The following is a 25,480-nucleotide window of genomic DNA, read 5'->3' on the forward strand; positions in this document are numbered from 1 at the left end:
CCAGACACTCCAAGGGCTCCAGGTTTCAGTCACAAGGATCTTACAGGACAAAACAATGGGGTGCCTCCACCTCCAAATCAGGAAGTAGCAAAGCACCACCCTATGGTAAACAGTCTCAATGACTGTCCTCTGCCATTTCCAAGCACTTATCTTTTGACAGCCCCTTTGGGGGGAAAACTAGCACTTCATGCTCAAAATTGGCATCTAATTACCCAGGACAAGTGGGTCTTAAATATAGTATCCCAGGGATACAGATTTCATTTCCACACGTTGCCAACTCCAAACGGATGGCCAGATCTGCCTCCAAATCAGTGGGCAGAGGCCCAGAAACAAGTCATGTCCCTCATGGATATGGGGGCTATTCAACCAGTACCAGAAAAGGAAAAAGGACAAGGTTTTTATTCAAGACTTTTCCTGGTACCCAGAAAAGACAAATCATGGCATCCAATTCTGGATTACCTGGACATTCCAAAATTTAAGATGCTGACTCTGCAACAGCTACTGCCTATGCTAGGCAAGAATGCCTGGTTGGTATCTCTAGACTTAAAAGAGGATTACCTGCATATCCCAATTGGGGAATCTTGCAGAAGATGCCTCCGCTTCAAAGCAGGCTATTTGTATTACCAGTTCTCTGCATTGCCCTTTGGCTTATCTACTGCACCCAGGGTCTTCACAAAATGCCTGGCACCAGTGATTGCATTTTTCAGACAAAGAAACATTCAAATTTATCCTTATCTGGACGATTGTCTAATTAGGCAGAGGACAAGGACACTCTTCTACAACATCTGGCATTTGTAAAAAGGCTTCTAACATACCTAGGGTACACCATAAATGAAAAGAAATCACAACTGGTACCCTCTCAAATAATTACATTCCTGGGTGCAAGCTTGAATACAACTGCCCAGATGGCTTACCTCACACCAGACAAACAAGTTCAATTGATAACATACTTCAAACAAGTGGCCACAAAAACCCATCTATCTGCAAGACAAATTCTGCAGGCTTTGGGGTTCATGGCATTCTGCATTCTACTAATTCCATATGCAAGACTGCATATGAGGAAACTTCAGGGGTACCTAAAAAGCTTATGGAGTCAACATTGTCACAGCCTGGAAACAATGATTCCTCTCATTTCTTGCCTGCAACAGGAGTTCCTTTGGTGGGCAGAGGCCTGTCACCAAAACAAGGGACTGTCATTCATTCTACCCCCTGCCACCCGAACACTGAATACAGACACATCAGACTGTGCTTGGGGGGGTCCATCTGGCAGGGAGATGCATTCAGGGCAAATGAAGCCCAAATCAAATGCACCTACATATCAACCAGAAAGAAATGCTAGCTGTACAGAATGCTCGAACAGCCTTCATGGACTTCCTTCATCCAGAACAACTACTTATAAAGACGGACAACACCACAGTTATGTGGTACATAAACAAGCAGGGGGGGGTACCCACTCCTACCCCCTTTGCAGACTTGCCATGGCCTTGGGGAACACAGCCTTGACTTACCAAATACATCTACAAGCTCAATTCCTGCCAGGAAAGCAAAATACTCTGGCAGACGACCTAAGCAGAAATCTTATGGACCCACACAAATGGAAACTGGATCCACAAATCTTCAGCATGTTGACATGAAAATGGAGGAGCCCAGACATAGATCTTTTTGCCTCTCCCCAAAACTACCAGTTAGACAAATTCTGCACAAGAATTCATCACAAAAAAGCTTGGAAAGTGGATGCTGTATCCTTTAGCTGGAAAAACTCATCAGTCTATGCCTTTCTCCCTCTGCCTCTGCTCTCCAAGGTTTTACTAAAAGTCAGACAGGAAAAACCAAAAATGATTCTGATTGCTCCAGACTGGCCTCGCCAACACTGGTACCCACTTTTAAGGAATATGTCACACCTTCCTCCGTGGTACTTGCCTCAGACACCTCATCTATTGTCTCAGCAGAACTATCAACTTCTGCACACTCAGCTCCAAACTCTGAATCTTGCAGCATGGCTAATCAACTAATTTCAACAATCACTTTTCTCAGTAAACCTGTGATGGATGTAATTTTGGAGGCTAGAAGGCCTAATACTAGAACATCTTATGCCGATAAATGGAAAAGATTCTGTGCCTGGAACCAAGCACAAGGAATAAACACATCAATGCCCAATATTCCTCAGATTCTGCAATATTTAACTGAGATGCTTCACAAGGCCCTATCTTTTTCTTCTATAAAAATCCATGCCTCTGCCATCTCAGCTCATTACAACATAGAGCCTCCTCTCTTTTCTCATCCCCTGCTAAAGCAGTACCTCAGAGGAGCCAAAAATTTGAGACCTCCCAGGAGAGCGCCAACTCCTGCATGGGACCTCAATTTTGTGTTGGAAAAACTCACCCTACCGCCTTTTGAACCAGCTGCTACTGCAGACATAAAATGTATTTCTTGGAAGACAGCCTATCTTTTAGCAGTCACTTCAGCTAGAAGGATTTCAGAACTACAGGCTCTCATGGCAGTGGAGCCTTTCATTATATTTTATCCGGACAGGGTGGCCCTCAGGGCCAACCCTTCTTTTATGCCTAAGGTGGTATCCAGTGTGGCTCTTAACCAGACCATTCATCTGCCAACTTTTTTCCCAAATCCGCAGAACAAGGGGGAGCAGATTCTGCATTCATTGGATGTACACAGACAACTAAGATTCTACTTAAACAGGACAAAATCTCTAAGAAAGTCTGAGCAACTACTGGTGGCAATTGCTGCAGGGGCAGAGGGGAAGGCTATCTCAAAGCAGACTATTTCAAAATGGATAAACCACTGTATTCGTTTCTGCTACATGCACCATGGTAAACCTGTCCCCAAGGGGATCAGATCCCATTCCACCAGGGCTGCATCTACTTCTGCAGTTTTTCTCAGAGGGGTTCCTACCAGAGACATTCTAGAAGCTGCTACTTGGAGCTCAGTTCATACGTTCATAAAACATTACCATTTACCTCTCTTTTCAAAAACCAGGGCAGGCTTTGCCACTACTGTCCTGAAGGGCCTTATAGCTGCTCCTAATGCTGTATAATTCCATCCATAGCTTTGGGATTCTACCCAAATGTAATGACTGCAACAGTGAAACACGAAGAACATAGTACAGTTGTGTACACTTAGCATAAATGTAGATGTTTTCGAGAGTATTCACTGTTGCAGTCCTGGTTACCCACCCACCAGCCCCCTACTTTTCTCTTTTTATACCTCTTCTTTCCTTCATTATACTCAAAAGTCTTTTTGGTGTATTTGTTTTTAGTTGGAGGTAAACTTTCTGTGTTCTAAATTACATGTATATATATATATATATATATATATATATATATATATATATATATTTTTTTTTTTTCTCCCCATTTGGGGGGCACCTGACATCTGGGGCAAGAAAAACTGATTAAAATGGCGCCGGCTGCATGTTTTATACCCCTGACGTCATGGAAGAGGAGACAGCAACCAACGCAGGACCCAAGACTTTGTTATTCAGGCCGACTGAGGGCAACCTGCCAGCAGATTACCCAAATGTAATGACTGCAACAGTGAATACACTCGAACATCTACATTTATGGTAACTGTACACAACTGTACTTTCCTGTGTCGGATTCCTCTGGCGCAACCACTTCAGAGGCTGACATGCATCCGGCTTCACACATGTCCATGGAGGTCTTGCAAACATCCACTTCAGATGTTCAGGGAAACCGAGGCTGATAATTACCAAATGGCCTAGGGATGTGCCTCAGTTTTGGTAAGGGAAGAGATACCAACTACACTAATTGAATGCCATTAGAGGTCAGTGCCTCCTAAGATTTTTAAGGATGACATCCCTTTAAAAAAAGAAGCAAAAAAAAAAAACAAGCATATTTCTCCTGCTGCTAAAGATCCTCAGAATGAATGGCAAACTTGCATTCAAGGCTTGTTTAATGCCCTTATGGCTCTGAAGTCTCCTCAAGGGGTTTCTTTTCCTGCTACTCCTCGGTCTTCGACCCCTCATAAAAGGCCTAGGAGACAAGATTCCTTTAATGAAGATAAAGATTCTGATGAAGAATTTATGACTTATTCTCAGATTCCTTTTCCCTTAGGTTATGGTTCTGAGGAAGAGGAGTCTATTAGTTTTGACTCTCCTTTTAGGGAGATTTCTTTTGGTGACACAATTGCCCAAATGATGGAGTTATTTTTAAATGTGGTTGTGCTCAGATGTTCAGAAGAGGTACTATGAGCTTCTGCAAATGGAATCTCCTAGGTCCTCTGTTGTCCCTCCTGTTCTTACTGCCTTGTTGGATGCCTTTTCCTCTGCATCTCATTCTGCTGATTCCCAGCACTCTGCTCCCCAAAAAAAAAATAACTGATTGTATAAAGTGCCTGATGATTGCAAGTTTCTTTATAAGTGCCCTTCTGCTAATCCTTCTGTGGTATCAGTTGCCTCTGATAAGCCTTCTAAACTTTTGCCTTCTACAAAGTTGCTTCCTTTTGACAAGGACAGCAGAGCTATGAAGTGGTTGGGTAAGAAAGTGTATACTTTGCATATTGGCCTTTAGAGCTGTGAACTATCAGACGCATATGACCAAGAATATTTTGTCTCTTCTCTTTCAGGCCTGTCAGTTTATTTTAGATCTTCCTGACTTTGAGGGAAAGATTTCAGCTCTTTCTTTACTAGGGACATCTTCTCAGGTTGCTCGCCATTCCATTAAATGCAGCTAAGGTGTGGCTGATGCCTCATCTAGAGCCACTGCCTTTGGTTCTGTATTGGGGAGGTATTCCTGGCTTGGACTTCAACCTTTGCCTGATGACATCAAGGCTAAGTTGATGGAACTCATCTGGATAATAAACATGTATTTGATACTGCTGCTGAGTTGTTTAGGTCCCTGCAAGAAAAAGATAAGGCTTTACAGGAATTGAAACATATTTTTGTTTCATCTCTTCCCAAATTACAAAGGAATTACCTTAACAAACCTGCTTTTGTGTGTAGACAGTCTCACCCTCCCCCTAAAGGCAAAAGGGGTAGTAGAAGGGTTCCTCTTGCTAAGGCTACTCAAAGCTCTTTTGCTCAGAAACCTTCTTTTGCTTACAAACCATATGCTGTTTGACAATACTCACCCTTCTCTTCTCAGTCACATTCCTCTATCTCTGCACCTTTCTCTGTCCCTTCGTATTTGGTTAAGGATCGCCCAAGACTCCTGGGTTCTTTACATAATTCACTAGGGGTATTACATGATTTGGAAATCCCTTCCCCCCATTTTTGAGCATTCCTCAGCCTCCTTAGGATCAAATGCTCTTTTTCCAGAGGTGCTTCAGGGTCTGTTAGCTCAGGCAACTGTTCAAGAAGTCCCAACTCCACAAAGGAAAAGGGGTTTTACTCCAGAATGCTCTTGGCCCCCAGGAAAGAAGGCACCTGTAAACCCATTCTGGATCTGTCTCAGTTAAACACCTTTTTGAAGGATCTTTCCTTACTGATGCTATCCCTTCAAACCTCGTTTCCTCTTTTACTTCCTCAGGCTTTTCTAGTTTCCCTGGATTTCAAGGATGCTTATTTCCATATCCCTATTCACCCCCTTTTCCCGGTTGCTTTCTGGCATTTTCAGTTCTCTGCTTTGCCCTTTGGCCTCTCTACTACCCCATGAGTCTTCACCAAATGCATCGCACCTGTGTTTGCTTTCTGCAGATTGAGAGGAATACAGATATTCTCTTACCTGAATGACATGCTAATTCAGGCCTCTTCTCCTGAGATTTTACTTCAGCATCTACATTTTGCTATTTGCCTCCTGCAAAGCTTGGGGTTTACTCTAAACCTCCAAAAAATAATTCCTGATGCCTTCTCAGGATCATCTTTTCTTAGGGTGCAGGGTCCAGATGGTTCCAATGGTGGCATCTCTGCCTCCCTCCAAAGCTATAACTCTGATTGCTTTCTTTCAGTCCCTTCTTCCCCTGGCCTCAGTTACAGCCAGAGTGTTTCCCAGGGCTCTGGGTTTCATGGCTTCCAGCATTCATAGGTTTCCTCTGGCCAAGTGTCATATGAGGACGCTCCAGTGGTTTCTGAAGTCAGTTTGGCTTCAACATTCTCCTCCTTAAGATTTTTTAGTCCCTTTTCCACCATGTCTCAAGCTGGAACTTCAGTGGTAGATTCACCAGTTATCCCTCAACCCAGAGCTTCCTTTTCAACCTCCAGTCCCTTCTCAGGAATTCTTCACAGATGCCTTGGATGGACATGGGATGGGAGGGCCTCCTTCGGTTCTCTGAAAGTTCAGGGCCTTTGGTCTCTTCCACAAAAGAAAGACCAGTGTCAGGAGATGAGAACCCTTCTTCTGGCTCTTCAGGCTTATCATTCTCTTTTCCTTTCAGGGTCCTTCAGGATTCTCACAGACGATACCACAGTGATGTGGTACATCAACAAGCTGGGGGGGAGGGGGAGACAAGGTCTTATTTATTTATTTGCAGTTTGTTAACCGGGAAAGTCCACTGGGCTATTCTGAGCCCATTTTCAGTGGAGTCTCGGGGAGAAAAGCTCCTTAGAACAATACAAAGCAGAATTTTATACATTGGTAGTATACAATTATCAATCAAATTAGCTTACAAAGTAAAAACACAGTTTGCAAATATGGCAAGACAAATAGTGACAGATTACAGTAAGTTTTAGAGATAAATTAGAGCATAGAGGATTTTTTTGGTGAACATAGCATAAGAGTAGAAAAAAATAAAAATGTATTTCATGGAAAGTGTATTTCATTAGAATTTAGGTAACTGAGGTTTAGTGCACATACCATTCTAGGTGGAAGATAGATATATGTGTACAGAAAATATGAAGTAGACAGGATTTTAGACAGATGTCCTTCAAGGATGCATCTGCAGTCATAACAAATGGGTTGTCCTGTCGTCAGGCAGCAGCTTCGGGGTCGGCGGATTCCAAGTCTGGTCCGCTCCGCTCTGATGTCGCGCACTCACCCCGGCGTCATCTCTGCTGGTCTGGGTATATCATAAAGGCATCAGCCCCATTTTCCTTCTTCTTACTCCTCGCAGCAGAAGCGCGAAGCAGAGTCTGTTCAGAAGAGATTCCAGATACTACCTACCTTCATTACTACTTCTCTACTAAACACCTAGTTCTACTCTTTTCCCTTTTCGCGCTTCAGCTTGTGTCAGCCAAAGTCATGTCAGAAAAAAACTAATACAATAAAATTGTGGAAAAAATTGCCTGCTCTGCTTAGCCTGCCTTGCTTAGCCGTGCCACGCACGCCCAGACCACGGCATTTCAGTTTTATTTCTTCCTGCCGCGAGCAGGCTAGCGGTCGGAGTTTGTTGAACAGTTTTTTTTGCAGATTTTATGATTTTGCGTTCATTTATCCGTTATGCCCGGAAACTACCGAAAAGATAAACTAAAAAAAAAAAAAAAAAGTCAGCACGGAACCACGTCCGCGGTTTTCGTCGGAACCCGCACAAACGAGCAAGCCGCGAAGCAATCCCGAGTTCAATCCAACCGAGGAAACGGTCAATCTAATGCCGCTACGACTACTGCGGCCTACTGCCTCTCCTGTTCTGCCTACTTCACTGGGCCTTAAGTTCTTATCAGGATTGGTTCCCTACCTGATTTATCTTTGGTGCTTCTAGCCCAGCTGCAGGCCCTGCCTTGGCCTCTGCAGCAGGGGGCCCTCCTGCAGCCATGTCTGTTAAAGGCCCAAACCCCCCCTTCAAGGCCCACCAAATGTTCACAAATGCTTACCCTGTTAAGGCCCTTAAATGCTTACATTCTTCCAGGATTCAGGGGCCTTAATTGGCAGATTATTCCTCCTCCCTCAGTGGCAGAGCCAGACTCCAGCAGAGCCCTTGATAGAGAGAGATGACCGAAAGAGACCCTCCACAGCCCCCCAGATGAGTGTCCTCTGATGATTCCTCGGATGACTCAGACAGTACAGATCAGCCAGAGGCTTGCCACTTGATCCTTTTCCGATGCTGAAACCCGAAATGCCATCCTTCTGCCGAAACCCAACAAATGGCAGGGACAAGATTTCTCAGGATTCAAGAAAAGTGATAAGATTTAAGATTTCAGACAAAAGATTTAGGCCTTTTTACCACATACCACACCCTTACTTGGATGATGCATTTAATGATGTTTGCACTGCTCCTCTTGATACTTTACCTCCAGCCCTGCTTACGCCTTTCCTCCAGCCAGCCACAACCCTGCCAAATTTTAGCCATTTCACAGGGACTCAGACATCACGCATCCCAGCAGCAAAGCACCCCTAGATCCACCGGCACTATATCCCACCTAGTTCTGGATCCCAGCCTTTAGAGAAGGGGGGAAAAAGAAAAGCACTGAGATCTGGTCCTAGAGAGGGCAGGAAAAAGTTTACACAGATCATACAAGTGTCAGTAGAGCTTGATCAGTTTCAGTAGATATGATCCAATACCAAGTAATTAATGATTGAAGAAAAGAATTTTAGAAGCTGTGATGTGAATATTAAGAATAAAGTTTAAGTTTTTAAGAAATGGGTGTTATGTCGTTCAGGTTAATATTAAATGTGGCTAAAAATGTAGCTATGATGCATGCAGCTATGATGAAAGAAAGGCATGATTGGCACAAAGAAGGCAAAGTTAGATGCTCCTATGGATAAAGCCAGTCTATTTGGTACACCTGCTCAGCAAGTAATGAAGAAAACGGAAGAGAAAATCTATACAAACGCTTAAAGCTTAGCAAATCAGAAGCAAAATCTTACAAGGCAAATCTGGAACAAGCCAGAGAAAATTTGGGGTTACTTCAACCCCAAGTTTTCTGGTCTGCAGAATTGGTCCCAAAATCTCTCCATCAAAGGAAATAGAGGATAGAGGAATCCAGAGCTCTCAAGGAGGCAGAACCAGAGGCTCACAGAACACGCAATCTGACAAGGCACCCACAAACCACAGGACATACACACAGCACAGGCACACAGGACACCACAGCAACAACCTTTGCACTGCCACGGGATCAAATTTGAGCACTCACAGGGCAAAGCGTTACAATTATTAATTAACAAAAAATTAAATCAAAATTGGCACCAAATATCAAAAAAAAATTGGGCAAACCATTAAACAGGAACACAAGTTCCACTTCCAGCAAAAAAAGTAAAGCCAGTAAAAAGTAAACCTCAAAATCTAAAGAGAATAGCAAAAACAGCAATAAATCTAAAACAAGCTCTATAAGGAACATGTACCAATAACAAAACAAGAACAAGACTTCTAGTCCCAAGAAACTCCCTAGTACCCCACCTAGTCCTAATTCAAAGAGCTTATAAAAGCACCATCATTGTTCTTCAAATTCAAAATGCTGACCTTTCAAAATTTGTCACCAACTTCTAATTCTCTGCATGCTGGGCAACTTCAGACTTCATCAAAGTGCAGGCATGCAGGGACAGATACCAAATGGTAGAAGAGATGAAGCATGAGCATTGCTTCTTCTTGCAGTATCATGCAGAAGATTTTTCCAGAGATCTCTTCATTAGTCTCAGAGCCACTCAGCAATCCAAATATTGCCTATCCATACCTGGACGACTGCCTGTTACAAATCACTCCAAATCAATCAGGCTACAAGCCATAAGCAAAGAGTCATTGTAAAAGCACAAGCCCTGGGATACACAGTCAATTTACAAAAACAAAGGGTTGATACGGACAACTACAAGACAACAAAAGTCATTCAGTTACCTAAACTAGGACAAATACATAAGACAAATTGAAAACAAAAACACAAAATTCTTAACTTCTTGGCAACAAAAAAAACAAACTAACTCTTTAAAGGAAAAAGTAACAGAAAAACTTTTATTTCTTGGTACTAACAAAATAGGACAAAACTGGGCATCTTGCAGCATCATGCATAGCCTTGGGTTTCATAATTAAGAAATAATCTTGAAAGCCACAGCTCAGAATGCATGTGAGCACTAATTCTCAACACAGGAAAAAGTTATCCACAACAAGCTAACAGGCACAGCAGAGAAAACAGGCACACCTTCCCCAACCATGCCGCAAGGTTCCAAACCTAATCTTGCCTCTGCAACTTCCAAGCATGTAACGCCCACAACGGACAAATTCAAAGCAAGGTGTGAGCCTTGACAACCAGCACCTCAGGCGGGCTAAAAGATGGCCATTTGCTGAATAACATAAATACAAATGCTCTGTGGGCCAATAAACTCACAGAGCAACATACTCCAAAAGAGGAAAACTAGCAGATAGCATGAAAAAACTATGAAACACCAATCCATACGTTCATAGGTTTGTAGTACAAACCAGAGGCACCTAACAGTATGTTGTAACATCAACAAACAGGGACAAATATATTTGATGCCCCAAACACAGAATGAGGCAGGCCCTTTGCCGAAAATGAACATGCCTAGCATTGTCCGATTGGTTGCAGTCTGCAACTCACAATGCGATAATCAAAAGACTGCCCAAACATCTCAAATGAACAGATGCTCCACATAGACCCAACTATCTCCCCCATCACTCAACCAAGCCCCCCACAACTTCATGGGATGCCACGCAAATTCACTCAAATGTCCCCACTCACTTCTTCCACCTCAAAGGACATGCACCACAAGGACATACCACCACCACAGATTATCACAAGACTCTCCTTCCTTTGGACAGAAGGCCAAGGAGCATCCTTCCATCTCTAACTTCAATGCACAAAGACATACTGAAAATCAACAGAGCATGGCTAAAGGATAAATGAAATAGCTCGAATTGGCCATCGCAATGTTATCCATCCAAAGCAAAGAAATGCTTTCAATGAGCCGCAGAACTTAAACAACTGCATGAGACATCACACAAATGGAACCTACACAACATCATGCACCCCAAACTAAAATCCTTGCTTTATGATAGATATTACGAAAACACATCAGAGAAATACACTAAAGGAAATCCCAAGGTTAAAGAACTAGATTTGCTAACCCAGAGACCTTGTCAGGAAAGAGCTAAGATGCCAGAAAATGGAAAGGCCTTCATTTTGGGTAGCCTGTGTAAAAAGATGTGTGAACATAGCTTAGATAACAGCTCTAGCCTAGGGCAGCAGCAGAACATACAGGCCTGTCCCTGTCCTCTCCAAGAAAACCCATCCATCCATCTCACCCAGCAGGTACAGGAAACATACAACCCAGTGGAAAACTGCTTCTTACTCAGCAATTTCATCAACAGCAGAAAAGAATGTAAAACCACCATTAAAAGCATGGGAACCAGCAGGGAACTTGAACTTACTTCCTCCCTGGCAATCCCTTATTTCTCCCAGCAGTCGGAACTGAAGGCCTTAAAATTTCTGCATTCCTACTGGCACCATGATCCTTAGTTCAATCCTTGGAACTAAGGAGAGGGTCTTATGCCCAAGCAACTTCATAACAGCCCAAACTGATTCAGTCCCCATGAAGACTAAACCTCAATTCCCACCTACCATGTATCCAGATCCTAGAGGCAGGTACAAGGACACCTCCAAAACCTTCCATGTACATAGACAGTCTACCTACCTACCTGCTGTACACAGGATAGGGGAAAGAGGAGTGACCGCTACTACCTGGACTAAACCCATAGGGGAAGAAAAATTGACCCAGATTTAATAGATCCATGAAACCTGTATAAGGAAAAAGCAATTTCATTTAAACAAAGGAAACCCAGGAAAATTATTTTTGATTTCTGTTACTCCAACAGACGTACAATTCTTTCTACAATATGTTACTCCTACCACGGAAACCAGCTTACATTTGCATATTTATTCTGAGGCATATGGCAAAACTATTCACATATTGGTGGATAGCAAGCGAACCTACTGCATACTTTGCCACCTTATATTCCATAGGGATATAATCCCACCCTGTATACCAGGGTTTTACTCCATTCCTTTGCTGGGTCATTTCTATCTATTTAGCATGATCTTCTTCCTCCTCTTTAAGGACATAGTAAAGTATTTCATTTGTACATTCAGTTACGTCATGTTTGAGTATTATTAGTACAGTTTTAGCATAAGAGGGAACCCTCCTTCACGTAGCTAGCCCAGTCAGGTACCTACCTCCTTATGTCTGTTTCCCTCACCATAATGGTGTCTTTGATTATTATCCCCTATTTATATGCTTATTTTGGGTCATTTATCCAAAATTTCAGCTTTACAACTGATTTGGGGCATTTGGGGGATTTATTGTTCTGATGAATATGCTATCATGAGAGACAGCGACCAGCACTCAGACTAAATGATGACGACTTTACAAGGAAAATGGCCGGGGCAGACTGCCTTTATACCCGAACCAGCCGCTGAAGCCTCGGGTGACAATTTTGGATCAACTGGCTTGGACCCAGACTTTGGAATCACAGTTCTGATGGCCAAAGGTAAAGCATTCCAATTTTTGGCTGAAGAGTAAGAGTAAAGAAGTTGGTCAAGAGGCAAATTTGGCTTGTAAACCTGCAAAAGTTGCTGATTCTCAGATCTAAGGGGCCTATTTGGGAGGTAGTAGGTGAAAATAGAGAAGATTTAAAGAGGAGTTTGTGAGCTGTAGTTAGTCCTGTGCAGACTATCTCAGGTTTGGGATGTAACTATACAGTTTCAGGTGACTCTTCAGGCAGTTTATATTCCCTCACATCAGAGCATTCCCTGAGCAGGTCCATAATACAGTCCCACAAGTGAATCCTTCACAGGGATGTGTTTCTGGACATTGTACACCAGTGGAGTACTCCATAAGTAGATTTCTTTGCCTCCCCTCTGAACAGACAGCTTAATCTCTTTTGCACCAGAGTCCCATGTCCTCTGGCCTGGAAGGTGGATGGCCTCTCTTTCTCTTGGAAGGGGATGTTTCTTTATACCTTCCCTCCCTTTCCTCTCATTCCAAAGCTCCTGTTCAGGATAAAACAGGACACTCCCAAAATCTTGCTGGTGACTCCAAATTGGTTCCATCTTCTTCTGCATTTAGTCAAGAGCAGTCATCACAAGTTACCTCATAGGGTGGACCTAATCACACAAGACAACGGGCTGTCATCCATCCTCATCTGTCCTTTCTTCAACTGGCACTGTGGGTGATAGGGTTTTGATTCCCTTCAGACACCTTTTTTCTGAGAATGTGCTTTGGGTCCTCCAGGAGGCCAGGAAACACACTACAAGGAAATCTTTTTTTGTCCAAATGAAGAGATTTTCTGTCTGGGGTCTTTCTCATAACCTGCATCCACTTACTGTGGATATTCCTTTGGTTCTCAATGCTGGGTTGGCTTATTCTTCTGTTAAAGCCCACCTTTCAGCTGTTCTGCTCATCTGCCTTTGACTTCCCCTTTGGCCTCTAGATTTGAGGCCCAACAGTTTCTTAAAGGTGTCCTTCACATCAGGCCTCCCAGAAAGCCTGTTCCTCCTCCTTCTTGGAACCTTAATTTTGTTTTGGAAAAGTTAAGTCAGGCACCTTTTGAACCTGCTGCTTCAGTTTCCTTACAGCATTGTTCTTGGAAGAATGTTCTTCTTTTAGCTCTTGCCTTTGCCAGATGGGTGTCTGAGCTGCATGCCCTTATGGCTGTCCCTTCTTTTTTGTTTTTTCATAAGGACAGGGTGTCTCTTCATACTCCATTTATGCCCAAGACAGTTAATGAGTTGTTTCTTAACCAGTCTATTCATTTGCCCACTTTTTTCTCTTCTCCACAACCTCTTAGAAAGAAGGTTCTTCACACCTTGGATTTGCATAGATAACTCAGATATTATTTAGATAAAACTAAAACCGTTCATAAATATGAGCAGCTTTTTGTTTCCTTTCATCCTAAGTCTTTAGGTTTGGCTGTTTCCAAGCAAACCATTTCTTCTTGGATATCTAAAGCTATTTCCTTTATTATTTTCATGAGAAGAGCCCTCCTTCTTCTGTTAAGGTTCATTATACTAGGGTAGTAGCCTCTTCTGGTGTTTTTTCCCACAGTCTGGATATTAATTATATTCTTGAGGCAGCTGCTTGTGCTTCTGTGCATACGTTTACCAAGCACAATAAGTTGAATGTGATTTCTAGAGCTAGAACTGGTTTTGGCATGGCCATTCTTCATGGCTTTCTTGAGGGCTCTGCTGGCCCTTCCTCTTCCCAATCTTCTTCCTGAGGTTTTACTCTCCCTGTTGTAAAGAATACTGCTATAGTGATGTGGGACATAGTACAGTTATGTAAAATCTTACATAACAGTAGATGTCCTTCTCTTCACTGTTGGATGTGCTTGTTAACCTCTTAGTATCCTGATACTGTCATTCCTACTGGGGCTTTTTCACTTCTGAGGATGGTATTTGTGGACATAACCTTTATGCCCAATGCCATGCGTTGGGAGCATACATGTGATGTACAGTGTACCAGTTACATTCTAAAGGCTTTGGTATACCGGTCACATATCGGGCTGGCCTAGGCAGTGGATTCCTATTGTAAAGAATACTGCAACTGTACTTTTACTGTAGCCTCCAAACAAGCTTCATGTCTCAGGAATGGAGAGTGGTAACCATCATTCCCTCTGCAGAAAGGTGGGCCATCTAGATACCCTGGAAACTGTAGACCCATAAGTCTCACTAGTCTCGTATGCAAAGCCATGGAAGGAATTATCATGGAAATTATCAATAATGACATGGAAAACCTCCAGACACTGTACCCGACTCATTTTGGTTCCCTCAAGGCAGGTCATGCCTGCTCAACCTGGTGGACTTCTTTGAGAAGGTCACCAAAGCAATGAACAGGGACAAAGTAGTTCACACTGACTACTATCACCTGGTCAAGGCATTTGACTCAATACTTCACTTGAGCATTGTTGACAAACTCAACAGGTCAGCTATAAACCTTTATGTCACACAGTGGATAGCCATCTGGCTAATAGACAGGACCCAGGAAGTTAGAATTGGGGAGTCCACCACTTCAAAAAGGCCAGTCAGTAGCAGAGTCCCTCAGGGATCAGTCATGGGACCGCTCCATTTTAGCATCTACTTCTGTAAAGTCAAGACCAATGTCAAGGTCCTTTGGATGATCAGATTTCTAGGAACAGTCTTAAAATCCCCCAACAGCACAAATGTTCTCCAAGAAGGGCTGACACAGACAAATAACTGGTGTCAGAGCCATGGAGTAAAACTAAAACTAAATGCCAAGAAATACATAATAGTATCCTTTGCGAAGACAGCCACCCCTGGTAACTATCATATTGGCAATACACCCCTAAGAGTCAACACAGTAGCCAGGGACCTGGGGACACACTATACAGTTGTCTAGCCTTTGGCAAGCATGTATCTGTGGTAGTGATGAAATCATTTTATGTTGTGCAATTGATGAGTAAGGATATGGCATCTAGGTCAAAGGAGGTAATCGTTTCACTGTATTTGGCATTTATCAGACCTTTCCTTGAATACAGTGCCCCCTTTGGTATGTATCTTACCAAGTACATCCAACAACTGGAATGTCCACAGAGGTTCCTAACTAAAAGAATACACGGCATAAGTAACGTGTCCCATGCAGACCACCTCAAAGCACTATCCCTGTATTCTGTTTCTTACAGGTTGTTGGCATTGTCAGACTGCACTCTGATGGACCTCCTGCATATCCACAAAACAAACAGCCCAAAATTACATCTTCTAAAGACTTAAATCTTTAAATAAGACTTGCTGGAGAGACAGGTATGTATCCCAGAGGGGTCTACTTTAAACGAAAACGCATTACGTCGAACACCACTCCATCGACATATATACATCGAACTGCAAAATAATCGAATGCACGAAACCGCAAAACTAAAAATACCAAATTGTCATACTTGGCCAACCCCACCGCCCGAAACATAGTACCCACCCAAACAAAATAAATAAACCACAAACATACACCAACCAAAACCCTACTTCTAACCCTACACTAAACCCCACATACACCACTATCTATGCACTATCCTTAACCCCTCCCTAACCCTAAGGTCTGTAACTACTGCACACTTACCCTACGGAGCTGTACCCAAACAAAATAAATAAACCACACACATACACTAACCAAACCCCTACCTCAAACCCTACACTAAATGTTAAATACATTACCCATCTTACATTACCTATCTATGCACTTACCTTAACCCGCACCCTAATCCTATCCTTAATGTCCGTAACTATTGCACACTTACCTTACGGATCTGTAGCTCAGATGGGCCAACCAAAATACTTCGACATTTCAAATTTTGCAGTTTTGTGCTTTCCCTGGATTCGTGATTTTCTGATTACGTGTCGATGAACTCGCATTCGACATAACGCGGTTTCAATAGAATAAAGTAGACCCATCCCAGAGCAGGCTACCATCCATATGAAGTACAGTTCCTCCCCAACCCAATTCAAGCGCAGCTTGGACATTTGCATGGGGAATAGGAAATTCAAATAATAAATCAAATAATAAATCCAAAACCTGGAAACACAGGCTTGAGTCCCAGAGACTACCCCTTCTCTGAAGCAGGCTGCCATCCATATGAAGTAGAGTTCCAACCCAACCTAATTCAAGCGCAACTTGGACATTTGTATGGGGAATAGGAAATTCAAATAATAAATCCAAAACCTGGAAACACAGAGATGAGTTAAAGTAAAAGCTCTTTATTCCAAACCACCTCACAAAGCTTTCGGAATGCTCCCTTCATCAGTGTGTATCACATAAACTGAAACAAGCATTTAAATACTCAGTTATCACATGACACAGTCCAATTAAGCTGAAAAGAAACACTGAACCATGATAAAGTTATATAAAACATCTTACAAAAAATGCAGTAATGCCTGTATAAAACTACTATGCAATAGTGCCTATGCAAAAATGAACATAAAAAACTTACTTACACATATAAACACTAAAAATGTACATACTAGACCATGTATCAAAAAATATATGTATATATATATATATATATATATATATATATATATATATATATATATATATAAATGTATGAGGATATAGTATGTGTGTGTGTGTGTGTGTGTGTGTGTGTATGTATCAGGGCTGGTAACTCGGCACGTAAAAATCAACTACCAATCATTAACGGACCGGAGTTCCGCTGTGGCGACCCCTAACCAGGAAAAGCCGAAAGACTCAACAACAACATATATATATATATATATATATATATATATATATATATATATATATATATATATAAACGATTCATTTAATTTAATAAAATCTGTCTCTTTCTTAGAAGTGGTTTTACGCTAACTGCTGTGTTTAAACCTGGTGGGTGGTCCGCTTGCGAAAGTGTTATCCATGAATATTCACTTACTTCTAATTCATTATTCAAGTCACCACCCCTTTTATTCTTGTACTTCACATCTATGCTCCAAAGGTAAATCTGCAGTTAGGTCTTTTCTCTCTATCTGTCTCATATGCCTTCCCAGGGCATTACAACCCATCTCCTTATGTATCTCTGACTTGTGTTCAACAGTTCTATCTTTTAACCTTTTAGTACATTTTCCTGTATAAAATGCCGTGCAGACCTTACAGTATGCCATATACACAATTGCCGAAGTGTTGCAGGTACCAAAGCATTTAAATATGTACTTTGTACTTGTGTTTGGATGTATAAACTCAATGTTAGTTATAATATCATCACACTGCACTTGCAGTTATAGCAGGGAAATGTTCCCTGTTTTTACTCAGTTCTGTTCTACGACCATGAAGGTCTTTGTAGCATAATCTCTGTTTAAGGGTCGAACAAGTTCAATAAGAAAAGCTTGGGGTATTGCCTACTATTTGTAAAACCTCAGGCATACTCCTCAAAATATCCCAATTCTTAGCAGTAATATTTTTTACTCCATTAGCTCTTCTATTATATGTTGTCACATACCTCATGCATCTATTTCTAGTACAATTCTGGCTATTGTTATCACTTTGAACAAGTTCACCAAAGTAGAGTTTTACATTACTACTACGTTTGGATATAATGTCCTGGAATATTTGTTGTAAGATCTTGTCACTATAACCATATTGTTAAATTCTACAGTCATCCTGTCTAATTCCAAGAAAAAAACTTCTATCCTCAGTATTCAGTTGACTAGCCCTCAACATTTGTCCCTTAACTACTGCCTTGAATGTGTGTGTATCATGCATTCTACTCCTATGAACATAGCGGTTAGTGGGAACCTCCTTCCTGTGAACTGATGTTGCAATATAGCCATTGTGCTTAGCTAAACATACATCCAAATAATCAATGCTGTCAAAAGAAAATTGCATTGTAAACTGTAAAAATATCTGTTGCATTGTTTAAATAATTCACAAAAGTATTGAGGTCATCACCACTTCCATCCCATATCAAAAAGACGTCATCAACAAATAGTCTGAAAAACAATAACTTATTGCACAAAATATTTGAGGTATCATATATGTGCTGTTCTCATTGTGCTATAACAATGTTAGCATAGGTGTTAGCCATGGGCATACCCATGGCCACGGCATGTCTCTGTAGGTAGACATGATCATTGAACATAAATGCATTATTAGCCAACACTAATTCAGCTAGTTCATATTAACGTTTCTATATGTCTAGTATGCATGTCAGAATTCTTACATAAAAAGTTCCATAATGCCTCTAGACCATAGTCAAGGCTCTTATACTCATTGCACCATGCATGTAATTGACGTAAAAAATCTTTTGTATCCTTGATATAACTTTTGATTTTAAGTAAGTATTTACTAACGGTACATTGTAGATAAATCGACATGGGCTCAGTGACCCAACCAGTCTCAGTTACAATAGCTCGCATGGGGGGATGCATTACGTTTTTATGGATTTTTAGAGGTCCTTATAGAACTGGAGTGACAGGGCAAGATACTGTAAAGTAATTAAATAGCTCAGTATTAATGTCATTGTTAATCTGCATTTCATATATGTTCATATTATTACTTATATGTTTAGACACTGCATTAGAAGTTATTTCTATAAATGTTTCATTACCATTCAAAAACTAGCATTTATAATCCTGTCTGTCCAATACCACCACTGCCCCCTTATCTGCTTGTTTGATAATTATATCACTCTTCTTTTCTTATCTAGTAAGAGCATCATGTTCATCTAATGACAAGTTATATGACTTCCTCTCATTATGTGCATAATAACTCCGGATGTCTTTCTCATATACCTCACTAAAAGCATTTAATATGGGACAGTTTACTAGAATAAACAAACTAGATTTTCTACATACCTGTGGTTGTGAAAGAGAACAGTCCTTAAGTTTAAGTTTTAAACTTACATTCCTGACAAACAATCTAAGGTCCGTTAATGCCGAAAGCATGTTATCAGCATTAGATGGTATAAAACTCAGACCTTTTGTAATAATTTAAATTCTTTGTCAGTCAACCATATACTTGATAAGTTGACAACCAAACCTTCTTTTAATCTTCCTGGCTCTTGGTACAACTGCGTATTATCGGCCCTTTGCTCCTCCATCGGCCCTGTTGATCTCCTGTGGCTTGTTTCCATCCTCTCAACTGGTCTCTGGCTCATTCCCTGCTCCTCTATGTATTCCGGTCTCTGCTGCCTATCTTCTCCGGTAATGCTATAGGAATCATACATCTCCCTTGCTCAAAATCCTCTTCAGGAAAGGATATACCATTAGTACTAGTAGAGGGGGTTATTTCCAGTGGTATAGCAGTTGGCAAAATCCTTCACGTTCCTCTCTTGAACCTCAGCAACAGGAAAATTGAATCTTCTGTTTTGTGTTTTCTGCATTTTTACCACGAGTCTGTCTGCCTTCCTGCAGCATAAACTTTCTAATTATCCTGCTTAAAATTTTATGACACCAGTTTATTTTGTTACTGGTTGCACATCAGGTGCCATGCTCTGAAGAGGGGAGGGGTTATCTACCTTAATGGCCCTTTGAATTGGTAAAAAGGCTAAAGGGCATTGTACTGTTAACATGTTTGAAGTAGCATTTTAAGCTTAAAATCAAGTACATATATAAAAAACTAAATTGTTTGTTTTGTTTGCAGGCCCTGTAATTGGTTTTTGCTGGCTGAAGTACTGAAGAGACTCAAAGTGTCCTCACGGATTTTCCAAGCTCGTTTTCCACAGTTTGAAGTTGTCAGTATAACAGAATCTGAGTTTTACAGACAAGCAAGTTACAGCCAGGTGCAACAACCACCCGAGGACATTCATGTTTCTGATGCAGAAGAAGGGGGTGCTGTAGAGTTAGTGCGTTATATGCCAGAACTGCTAAAATTGCTGGGGTCAACAGTGGAGTTTCTAAACCCAGGTGAAAAAGCAGAAACCAGCTGATCCTTGCTGGCAAGGGGCTGTGTACTGAACAGAGACCACATATAGATGTGTCAGCCCGCTGTTACAGGTTCTACTTAATCATTTACCCATTTGGGGAATTTATGTTTTCAGACTTTAAAGGAATATGAAGATTTCAGACTTTTCAGAGGTTTAAATTTGCTGGCATTTTTTTTCTTTTTTTCTTTTTAATCAAGACATGATTGTTTTTTAAATGTTAGCGTGATACATCCAGAGCCAAAAGAAGAGAGCACAAAATGGGACATTGAGAGAATGGCACTATCACCACTGGCGATAACAGAATTAAATCCAGTAACTTTTCACTTCTTTAGTTCCTGATGAGTGTGTGCAAAATCCAGACTGCAAAGATATACAAATGTATAGGCACATATATGTATGCATATATATGTAGTTATGTACATACGTAATGCGGCTGCATACATAGAGACATATTACTGTCGCCACTGTCTTTAAACCTAAGAGTTATATATATTTTTTGTTAAACTCAAAATCTCTAAATGTAAAAAAGAAGTTTGGGAAAATAAATTTGTCAAATCATATACAAAAGAGGCAAGTGCTACAGTTCTTATCTGCATTGTCTTTTCAAGTACATACATGTATATAGTCTTGTATACACATATGTATGTCCATGTATACGTACTGCAGGATTGCTGCTAAGTATGTTGTGTGTTGTGCTCCAAGTGGTGCATTGGTTGTGATGTAGAATGCATATATCCACTCTACATTTAATACTCCCATTTCACATAGAACTATGGTGGCTTCTGATAAGAGGTGCTGAACCTCACTAGTTTGGCTATTGCTTGTTGGAGTCGCAAGATTTGAAACTGTTGATATTTTCTTTACTGGAGTTAATACTTCTTGTAAATAGTGATGTCTTCACATTCAAATCCTATATGTAAACTACTGTGTATTGAGATGTACCATCAGCAAAAGTCCGTACTTATCTAGTGCATGGTTGTAAAGTAATTCACATTGGTGGGCTTAGTGATACAGGGTATTTCAGCCTTTTTTGGCCTATATCCAAAACAAACCTTCTACAGCTGAACTTGTGGAACTCTCGCTGTTACTTCCCTTCATTCAGACATGCCATGCATCAAATGACCCAGAGTAAACCAATGGCTCTATCATTTGGTGGGATATATTGTCCCAGGTTATTTGAAGATTTTGGCTGTAAACCAGTACAATTTTAAATGATGGGTTCTGCACACTTCAGGATCTAAGGGGTTAAAGAGTCAGTAGTAGTGTTTTTTTTTTTTTTTTTTTGGGTGGGGGATATGTGCCATCTGTCTTTCCCTTTTTGTTTTCTACCTTCTTTCTCTCTGCTAATTAGAAGTTGTCATTTTCCATCCAAGTTTCTGCTAACTCTATATAAGTTGTCTTGAATCAGTACAGGTAAACATGCTAGTTTACTGTTACTTACTGCACTTCTCTAATGGCCTCTCCATAGGGCCTGCACTTTTATCTCAGAATGTTTGGGACTCATCTTCCTGAAAAGAAAAAAATTCAGGGAGAATAAATGTTTTCACAATACTTCATCACAGAGGAGATCCTGTAACTTTTGATGGCTAGAAAGATGCACTTTGACTCTTCCGACAGAAAAGCACCTGCAGTGGTTGCTAAGAATTATATATAGTAGTGTGTTGGCCCCCTTTTCCCTTTAGTTTTTTCTGTTTATAGTAAATTATATTTTTGAAACAAAATGTAATGGAACATAACAGGCAAAAAGGTGAAAAGTAAATGAAGTGAGTTGTTATGCAGTATATAGGGTGTATAGAAACCTCTTTATGATCTTTTTTCTTAATACTTTTTCAAGGAGTATTTTGAACAAAATGGTACAGTTTTATTGTACTGGTGCTAAAACTCTAGTGTTGGACAATCTCTTGCTTATTTGGATCACATCAGCATTTAAAGCGGCGAATGGTGTGCATACGTTTGGCAGTTTTTTGGGGTTTTTTTTCCTATTTCTAGCAGTGCATCGACACATTTCAGGAGGTTTGATAGCTGTCTGGTGTAATAGTCTTAGGTCACCCATGATCCTAAATTGAGTAAAGCAGGTTTTGAAAATGCATGGATGGATTTGTACTCCACAGCTGACTAATATGCATAATGTTTTCTGCCATGTTTTTGTCCTTTTTTTGTGACCGTTTGTAACTATTGCACAGCTTAGGATACTTGAAGCAGCTCTAGTGACTAATCCATTCACCTTCCCTTGTTGTCAGTTTTGAGCAGTGGCTTCAATGCAGCTGCTGTGATATGCATATTTGCTGCATGTTATGTTGGTAGCCTAATTCTTGTGCTAAGTTGCAGACCATGCTTCTGCTTTTAGACACAAATTGCTTTCACAGAGAAGACCTTTTTGGTGCTGCTGATGTTGTATTGACCCATTCTTTTGGTAGGCTAAAGAAGCATTCTTCCTTTGTAGAATATTCCACTTTTCACCTGTAAAGTTAAAACGGATGAGCATTTATTTTTACATAATGTGCTTTGTTTTTGCAGTAGTCCTTACAGAGTTAGTATGTGGATCTTTCCATAGTCATCACAATGTATTTATGATTCAAAATAATTTTCTGTGGAGCTCTTGTTGAGAAAGGTAGGCAGGTGTGGGACATGCTACTACAGTCAAAGCTCTTATTTATGTATATGTTGGTGAAGGTCTGTCTGCCAGAGCACAAACTGTCCTTGAATGATTCCTAAAGCCATTCTGCACAGAATGTAGGTAGTTTTAATAAACACCACCCTTCCAAAAAAAGAAAATCCCTGACTCTCTCTTTGTATAAAAATGCTGGAATTTAAGAGCAACATGAAATACGTATTACATAGTGGCTTGCATATTAGCTGATCAAACAATGAAAACATAACCTGTCAGTTGTTACTGCATCTGCACTATCACTAGAATTGGAACTTCCATCAGGATATCCATCATACTGACCTGACTTTGTAGAGATGTTAAAACATTACTTAAAAAAGATTTAGAATTCCATAGTAGTATAGACAGTGGATCACCAACAACTGCAAAAATCTTGTTGACACTGAAAAAAATTATGAAGGAGACCCCCAAAATACTGTTGCATAGAAATTAAGATCTCACATTTGTAACTGTTTGTTAAAACAATTGTTAATGGTGTTAGGGATTATTACTTTGTATAGGAATTTGTAAGTTCCTGTACTTGCTCTCTGATCATTTAAAAATACTGTTTGCAACTTATTTATTTATTTTATTTATTTTACATTTGTTGACCGGGCTAGTCTAACTGGATACATGTCCATTTCAGTAGAGGCCTGGGGAGAAAAGCTCCAAGGCACTTACATAAAGACAATATAGCAAGTTACAATAGTCAAAGTATGTAACAGCTATTGTTAGTAAAATACAATACTTCTGGCGAGCATATAAACTAATGTGCAAGAGATGTTACTATATACATATATACATATTTTAAATTGCAATAACATGGTCTTTGGTTGATTAAAAATAGGTCAATAAAGATAAAGAGTAATAAAACTAGTGTATGGAGAGAAAGTTAGTCAGGGTTAGTACAGGGGCATAACCAATGAGTACTGAGAAATAGTCTTAGATTCTGTTTAAAAAGTGTCAATGAAGACAGAGATATGAGTTCAGTGGGAAGAAGATTCCAGTGCTTACCAACAGTATTAGAGAACAGAGAGTCTCCTGCTAAGTTGTTATATCTGCTGGTGTTGATAAGGAGTTTGTTTGAGGAGCATAAGTGTTTAAGATTGTTATATGGGGTAATGAGGCAGTAGAGTATTGGAGTGTTGGTGGGTTGATGCAGGGTCCTATGGGCTATGACAAGCTGGTGAAATTGCAGTTGGTTTTGAAACTCTAGCCATCCTAGTTGCTTAAGATTAAGACAGTGATGAGTTCTAAAAGGAGAGCCAGTGGCAAATCTAGCAATATTATTATAGGAGATAGTCGGTTTGTTGAGGTTGTTTTTAGAAAGATTAGTGAATATAGCTGAAGCATGGAGTAGGGTGGAGATTAGGTGAGTTCTGGCTATGGCGGTCCTGGCTACTGGTGTAAGAAAGGGTTTGATTCTATAGAGGGACCCCAATTTCTTGTTGACTGTTTTGATAGTACTGTTTATATGAGTATCAAAGCTAAGGTTGTTATCTATTGTTATTCCTAAAAGTTTAGTGGTTGAGTCAGGAGATATAATAGTGCCATTATTAGATACTAGTGTGAAATTTATTGGTGTGGATTTTTGGGTTGGTGTGAAAAGTAAAAGTTTAGTTTTTTTAGGATTTAGGAGGAGGCAGCGGTATAAGAACTATTGATGTTCTTCATCTCACATTGCTGCAGTCCTTACATATGGGTAGTCCGCTGTCCTCGGTCGGCCCGAATACCAAAGTATAAGGCTGACGTCGGTCAAGGCGCTTAAAACTGACATCAGGACGTCAGGGTACAAAAGCGCATGATCGACGTCATATCCTCAGTCTTTTTTGCCGCATGGTCCGATGCAGAAGCAGCGTTGCAAGTGCCGTTCGGCATTCTGAAATTTTTCGAGTTCGGAGTTTCAGACCGAATCAAAGTTGACTAAGTACCCCGTTGGGGAATATTTTGTTTTTTTCTTGCCTCAGTGTTTTACCGGATGTCAGAAAAAGTGAATAACTGTATTTCTTGTGGGAAACAGATACCGCATAGGGATTATCATTCTTTGTGTATTCCTTGTTTGGGGCCTGAGCACGGCGTTGTTGGGTGTCGCTTTGTGCTAGGTTCAATAAGCGCACTATTAAGCGAAGGTTAGATTGTGCTAGGCTGGTCTTCGGAAGCGGTGCAATTATAATATGCCGTCGGATTCTCCGGCCCGCTTCAAGAAGCGCAAAGACAAAGCAGTTAAACCCAGGCAAGAAGAGTCGTCCGTTCGGACGCCGGTTCTTTAGAGACGCCAGTGGAACCGGTGGTTCCGGCGGAGGCTTCTCTGGAGTCCCAGGGGAGACTTTGATCTTGCAGGATGTGGCCTCTCAGGAGGCAGGTCAGGCTGAAGGGGCTTCCCAAGTTACTGTACTCCCCTCCCTTCCTAGGGTGGTTAGGCCCTCTCCTTCTGTTTCCAAGGCTTCTCCCAGAGGCAGGCCAGGTTTAGCTTCTGTTGGTGTCTCTCCTAGTGCAGCAGGGTCTGTGCCCAAGAAGCACATGCTTAAAATGGCAGAAGATTTGATTACTCTGATTAGAGGTTCTTTGCCCCCTCCTGATAAGAGGCCTAGGGTGGAGCCAGAGTTGGGGAGTTTT

General features: G+C 41.0%; 1 protein-coding gene across 7 annotated transcripts in view; it reads left to right on the forward strand.

Moving 5' to 3' along the window:
• The window catches only part of BCORL1 (BCL6 corepressor like 1), a 1,083,397-nt gene extending 1,061,040 nt beyond the window's left edge, over positions 1–22,357 (forward strand). For all 7 annotated transcript variants that reach the window (XM_044057522.1, XM_044057520.1, XM_044057526.1 and 4 more), the window contains one exon: positions 19,935–22,357. In XM_044057522.1, the coding sequence (XP_043913457.1) occupies positions 19,935–20,220 (286 nt within the window). In that variant the 3' untranslated portion in view covers positions 20,221–22,357. The remainder of the gene's footprint in view (positions 1–19,934) is intronic.
• Positions 22,358–25,480: the final 3,123 nt, after the last annotated feature.

Source organism: Protopterus annectens, chromosome 15.part0, assembly GCF_019279795.1.
Source record: "Protopterus annectens isolate FY-2018-M chromosome 15.part0, PAN1.0, whole genome shotgun sequence".
Classification (NCBI taxonomy): domain Eukaryota; kingdom Metazoa; phylum Chordata; order Ceratodontiformes; family Protopteridae; genus Protopterus; species Protopterus annectens.